Source organism: Castanea sativa, chromosome 7 (assembly GCF_040712315.1).
Source record: "Castanea sativa cultivar Marrone di Chiusa Pesio chromosome 7, ASM4071231v1".
NCBI lineage: Eukaryota > Viridiplantae > Streptophyta > Magnoliopsida > Fagales > Fagaceae > Castanea > Castanea sativa.
Window position 1 is genome coordinate 45,215,260 of NC_134019.1, and position 7,410 is coordinate 45,222,669.

General features: G+C 35.2%; 1 protein-coding gene across 1 annotated transcript; it reads right to left on the reverse strand.

Annotated features, from left to right (window-relative positions):
* Window positions 1-6,470: 6,470 nt before the first annotated feature.
* LOC142644551 (uncharacterized) lies at window positions 6,471-7,145 on the reverse strand. Its single transcript, XM_075819138.1, has one exon. It carries the CDS (start codon window positions 7,143-7,145, stop codon window positions 6,471-6,473), a length of 675 nt encoding a protein of 224 aa, XP_075675253.1.
* Window positions 7,146-7,410: the final 265 nt, after the last annotated feature.

The window sequence follows — 7,410 nt, forward strand, 5'->3', positions numbered from 1 at the left end:
TAACACCCTGTTTTTTACTGAAAATTACAATTTTTCTAACAACATTTTCACATAGACTTACGCATAACAAATTATTTTCACACGCTAATTACAAATTACCAATTTGACAAGTTATGAAATTCTATACAAATAATGTATTCATAAACCTTTGTTTACCCAAAAACCAAAAGAAAAAGTGTAACTTTAAACCTTTCGAAAAGGAAAAGGATTTTTTTTATTATTAAATATTGAGAAAGGAAGAGGTAGAGCTCGAATCACTAACATGATAACCACCGAACTATCATTGGAACTTGAAAAGGAAAATGCAGAAAGTATGTTAGGGATTCTATCGTTGGTGATGTATATAATGACAACTGCCTACTGGTCCTGATCTCTATAGATGTAAATGCTGCATATATCTCAAATAAGTACACATTTTTTTACACAGTTTTTATATACACGCAACGAAAAAAAAAAATTGAAATTACACATTTAATACCACTTCAATTTATAATCTTTATGGAATAAAATTTATTGAATTTTTTTGTTTTTTTGATATTCTTTTGCAACAATTTAATGAAATATTCCAATTATGATAAGTGTGTATTTGGCATCAGCTTATAAGCTTATCTTTTAGTTTTTTTAGTTTTCATATATAACTTTTTAAAACCTCAAATTTTCTCGCTTTTTTCACTTTTTCAAATTTTTTCAATGTACAGGTATACTTTAGCACTCTTTCAACAAAATTTTTCAGAAAAAAGCTAAATAAGTTATTCTTGTACCAACACTATTACCTTTATAAGTAGCTTTTTTTTTTTTTTTTTGGGTTCTCCACCACATGACTTTTCTTTTTCATATACAGTAATGGTTAGTTGCCTCCTACCCAAAAAAAAATCTTAGAGTGTATTTGAATATCGTTTATTTTGCTAAAACTGAAAACTTATTACTGAAAGTGTTGTAGATGAATGTAAAAGTTAGTTGAAATAGTATAGTGAAGCCTATGAATAGTACCAAAAAATGCATAAATAGTACCATGGAACCCACCATTTTTTCAGCAAAATGCAAAATTTTTTCATCCCAACGCAATCCAAACCCATGCTTAGTTGGCAGTTGCCATCTATAAAAGGTCCCCAGCAGGCGATATGATTAAGACTGCATGAAGGGTATATGACTTAGTTTACACATGAAGAGTGATATCATCATCATAGTGATATAAATTTGTGACGTTGCTGTGTCTTTAGTTGTTTACACACTCTTCCGCGTATTAAGGAAGACTATTCTCCCTTATAAGAAAGACTATACAAATTCACTAGTTGCTAACCCGTGACTAGTTGCTAACCCGTGCGATGCACGGAAAAACTATTAAATATGATTTAAAAAAATATTTTTATTAATTTGTTTTTGCTATTGACAATGCTTTCTATTGTAATAGTTTGAAAATTTATTATAGGACAAAGTTTAACATGACTACATATTTTGAAAATATAATTGTTGATTGCAAGTTCTTTATATTTTTAACACACATATCAAATTTCATACTAATTAGATGTTATTTACTATTAAATCTATAAACTTATTTTTTATGCGTAATTTTAAACTATAAAAAACTTCAAATCTAAATATTTGATTGATGATATAGTTATTGATTTTTGATTTTCTGGGAATTTAGCTATTATTCATATTTTTGTACTTTCTGTTGATTCCTATGCACTAAGAAGGTTTTTTTTGTTATCCTTAAATTTTCATCAATAAAGTTCCATTACTTACCACACAAAAAATTCTAAGTTTATGAGCATATTCTAACATAAAAAGCAAACCAAAAATTATCCTTTAAGTTGTGGAAACTCATGTACCACAGACCAAAGCATTATACTTCTTCATCAAAAAGTCAACCTTTTATAATACTGTATAAAAGATTCTCAAAGCATTGTCCCAAAAATGCCAATCTGATATGATTCTAGCAAAATAAAAAATTTGGATATCCTATTGCAAGTCTATCAAATAAAAAATTTGGGTATCAAATCTATAAATGCCTTCATGTACCAACAATCACTATCACATATGCTTTGACACCAAATAGTCTTAATTAATTTGATTTCACTTCTCTACAAATTCAAACTTATATTCACCAAAGACCACAAAATGTTTATATGAAAATCAGCACTTATACTACTTTCCATAGATCATAACACTATAACTCTGAATTTTTGAAACTATTTTTTGTCAATAAAACTCAAGCAAAACCTTAGAAACCCAAAAATGCACAACCTACTAAATGAAACAAAATTGTTCCTGAATCAAATATTATAATATTCTTTTGTTTCTCACCAATTTTGAGCTCCAAAGTATAGACATCACAAGTATTTTCTTTTAATGTTAGCTAAAATAAGAATTATAATGCAATAGTAACTGATATAGTATATTTCTCTAAATATCTAATCACTATTCAATAAATCATATATATATATATATATATATATATTTTTTTTTTTTTAAAAAGCTCACTATATCAACATAGAAATATGCAAGGGAAATCTTAGAAAAAGGTTTATTGATAAACAGTAGAAAAAAGTTTATTGATAATAAACGTGTCTTACAGGGTATTGCTAAGAATGGGAGGAAGTTCCCTTTGCCACATGTGTTTTGAATAGAGTATGTATATGTTGCCATCTGTTTTGCCCCTTTGTTTCTGTTAACTAATACAGCATGCCACCCCACATCTTAGAACTTGAAAATTACTTCTCTTGCTTCCTTATTAGGTGTCCAAAGGAAGTAAGCATGGGCGGAAGGAGAGAGTGGAAAATTGTGCGTTAGGTTTAGGGTTGAAGCATAATTCATATTTTGTTGAATAGGGGAAAAAGAAAGAAGTCCATCCTTGGAGACGGGAGAATCCGGCTACAGAGTCCCTTTACGTTTAGGGTTTGTAGATTTATCTTATAATAAATATAAAAGATATAAAGCCTAAAATAAAAAGAAAAAGGAAATACTGCTGACGTGGAAAATTGTGAGAGCTTTAGAGGCTTTGGTTATATATATATAGATTACAAAGAGAGAGAGAGAGAGACCGCAGACAATTTGTGGCCGAATTATCATAATTGACTTCGTATGCTAATTTGTCTCTTCCTTCTCTTTCCATTTATATGAGTGGCGTATGAGTATGCCTCAATCCACTAATATATATATATATATATATATATATATATATATATATATATATATATTTTTTTTTTTTTTTTTTTTGAGAAACCAGGTAAGAAATTTTATTTAAGGCAAATCAAACTGAAAAACATCCTCCAAATCACGTGGTAGATCTTCTAACCACACATCAAAATTTGCAGATGCAACTACTCTACGGGCAAGGGCATAAGCAAGCTTATTGCCCTTCCTCTTGACATGGTAAAATCTACAATTAAAATTAGATACTCCCTCTATCTCACTTTGTTTGTCCTATTTGAAAAGTCAAACTTTTTAAGGGAACATTATTTATTGTGTTGTCTGTTTTATAAAAATGTGTAAGTTTACAAAACTGCCCTTAAATAAATTTATTTTTAAATATTTGTTAGTTTTCTTTTCAAATAGTTTTGAAAATAAAGTAGGGGTATAATAGGAATATTAGTAAATTAATTAATTTTATTTTTAGAAACAAGACAATATTTTGGGACATCCCAAAATGGAATAGAGGACAAACAAACTGAGACGGAGGGAGTACTAAACAATGAATATCAGCAATTACATTTCCAAGCAAAGTCCTTGAAGGCTTGGCAGCAACAAGAGCTTGGATAACCCTCAAAGAATCACCCTCCACCTCCACTGCTTGAAGACACAGCTCCTGAGCAAAGACAACAGCTCTTCGGGCAGCTAGAGCTTCCACCATGTCCACAGAACCCGAATACCTTATTTTCTGGCTCAATGCACCAATGATCAATCCTGCCGAGTCCCTGATGACCACCCCAAGACCTGCACACGCCTGCTCTTCAAACAAAGCTCCATCAAAATTTACTTGGAACAAACCAGAGGCAGGCGGTTTCCACTGAGTATCCCTACTATGAATAGCCAACCGAGGAATCTTTTTATGCACATCGTGGAACTCCTTCAGCAACTCAGAGGCCCGAGTGCACACCTCCTCAATACTCCACACCTTTTGTCTCTCTCGAATCTTGTTTCAACGATCCCAAATACTCCACGCAACCATGGCAAAAAACTCCACCAGCTTGGATGAAACTTCCCCACACAGAAAGTGAAACAAGTCTTCAAACGTGGAAAACTTCTTCGAACGTAGAAAGGAGAAGCGATGATCAGAAATCCAAATGGGCTTAACTGAATTGAAATACCACAACACATGGATACTATCTTCAGTTGAATCACGACATTGCTCGCAAAGGCCATCAGCCACCACTTGACGCTTGAACAAATTCACCTTAGTAGGCAGCGCCTCTCAGATTGCTCTCCATAAAAAATGTCTAACTTTCTGAGGCACCCGGAGCTTCCAAATGCCATGCCACAGGCCTTTACCCAAATCCATAGAAGAAGGACTAGGAAGGTGCTGTCTACTGAGCTCAACGAACAATCTGTTTGCACTTCGAACCGAGTAAACGCCATTAGATGATAAAGGCCAAACTAGCGTATCCAAATCCACAAATTGACTGACCGGTATGCCTTTGATAACCTCGGCTTCCCAATGATAAAAACTCAAGTCAATTAACTCCTCGTTCCATCTCTTAGACCCGGGCAAAAAAAAGTCACTGACCACCTGAAGAGATTGATCTTGCTGAGGAGATAGGACACGCCCACCCCCTGCTAAAGGTAGCCAACAATGCTGCCAAATTGAAATGTCTTTCCCATCACCCACCCTCCACCTAGCTCCCTTCAAAAACCCCTCTTGAGCTTGCAAAATACTACGCCAAGCAAAGGAACACCGCGGGGATAACTTAGCATCATAAATATTATCGGACTGAAAATATTTAGCCCGGGAAACCTTATGTACCAAGGAATTTTTTTCATGAAACAAACGCCAAAGTTGCTTCCCCAACATGGGGTCATTAAACATCCGAAGATCCCTAAACCCCATACCTCCAACTGATTTAGAGGAACAAAGAGTCTCCCATCGAACCCAATGAATTTTCCTAGAATTTTCAGAACAACCCCACCAAAACTTCCTAATCATAGCTTCAATATCCTTGAGCAAACCAATGGGGAGACAAAAGACACTCATAGAGTAAGTATGGATAGATTGAACCACCGCTTTAATCATTATTTCCTCACCGGCCTGAGAAAGTAATTTCTCCTTCCAACCTTGCATACGAGTCCAAATCAGCTCCTTAATGTGATTAAAGCAAGCTTTTTTCTGACACTCAACAAACGATGGAAGCCTCAGATATTTCTCATAACTCTTGATTACAAGCACCCCAAGCAAAACTTTTAACTCGTCCTGAACCTCCTCAGAAGTATTCCTACTGAAGAAAGCCGTGGTCTTATCAGAGTTAACTTGTTAACCCGAGGCAGCTTCATACCAAGCCAGAATGCTCAGAATTTCGGCACAATCGGAGGAATTAGCTCTATAAAATAGCAAATAATCATCTGCAAAGAAAAGATGAGAAATTCTTGGCCCAGCTCTACAAATAGAATACCCTCGAATATCACCGTCACACACAGCTTTAGAAATAAGAGCGCTCAAACCCTCCGCACAAAATAAGAATAAAAAAGGAGAAAGAGGATCCCCTTGCCTTAAAGCCCTTGAAGGATAAATCAGACCCTGAGGCTCACCATTCACCAAAATTGAGTATGAGACTATAGTCACACATTGCATAATTATGGCTATCCACGATTCTTGAAAACCTATCTTCAAAAGGATCTTCTCCAGAAAAATTCATTCAACTCTATTATAAGCCTTACTCATATCAAGTTTTAAAGCCATGAAACTTGTCTTGCCTGAACATTGAGTTTTCATATGATGCAAAATCTCAAAGGCAATCAAAATATTATCAGTAATAACTATGTCAGCGATAAAAAGCACTCTGGGCTTCAAAAATAATAGAATTCAAGATAGATTTTAGTCTATTAGCAATAACTTTACTCAATATTTTATAAATAACATTACAAAGACTTATAGGCCTAAATTGAGCAATAGTTTCAGGATTAGTAACCTTAGGGATCAAAGTAATGAAAGTGTGATTAATGGACTTAAGAAAAGTACTAGAGTTAAGACAAGAGAGTACTGCTTCAGAGATCTACATTCCAATATCTGGCCAAAATTTCTGATAAAAAATGGGAAGCATCCCATCCGGACTTGGGGCCTTTAGGGGTGCCATCTGTTTAATAGCAACATCCACTTCCTTACGCACATAGGGCTTAGTTAGGGCTGCATTCATAGAATCATCAACAATGGATCGAACCCCTGCTAGAACTCTCTCCAAGTCTGTTGGGTTGGATGAAGTAAAAAGCCAAGCATAAAAATCAACAAAGAGGTTGGCCACTACCATCTCATCCATAACCTAAGCCCCATCCCTATCTCGAATCCCCTTAATAAAATTACTCCTCTTACGTTGTGTTGCCACCCCATGAAAGAACTTTGTATTTCTATTCCCTTCCGCCAACTGTAAGGCTCTCGACCTTTGAACCCACATATGATTCTCCTTATCAAGCAAAACATTATGCTTTTGTTTCAATTGAACCACCATCTCATGAGATCCACCCTTGGCCGAAACCTCCTCAGCCTTCCATAGGAGTTCTTTTTTCTTCTTGATTTGACCCTTCACACTTCCAAAATGGTTCTTACTCCATGAGTGTAACATTCGCTTACATGTTTTAATCTTATGCACCACCCTATACATAGGTTGCCCCCTTGGCCGAACATCCCATGCCTTTTTAACAATATCACCACAACCTCGATCAACCAACCATCTCTCCTCAAAGCTACGTTTCCATCGAACAAACTCACCATTTAGATCAAATAAAAGTAGGATAGGCCGATGATCAAAAGCAATGTAGTGAAGATGCCTAATAGTTGCTACAGGAAATTTAGTCATCCAATCATAATTAGTAACACCCCTATCCCATCTCTCCCAAACTACATGCCCATGTCTATTACCTTGCCATGTAAATTTGAGACTAGTAAATCCTAGATCAACAAACCCACAAGTATCCAAGACATCCCTAAAAGCCTGCATCTGTCCACCCTATCCCCTCACTTTTCCTCAATATAGAGTATCTCATTAAAATCTCCGATGCATAACCAGGGTAGATGTGGCTTTGAATTCAGCATGCGAAGCATATTCCAAGCCTCATCCCTTGCATTTGTGTCCGGCTCACCATAAAAACCTATAAATCTCCAAATATCATTAGTACCACCATTAACCAAAGCATCAATATGAAATTTAGAAAAACTATCAACCCAAACTGAGACCCCTTGTTTCCATAGGAGTGCCAAACGCC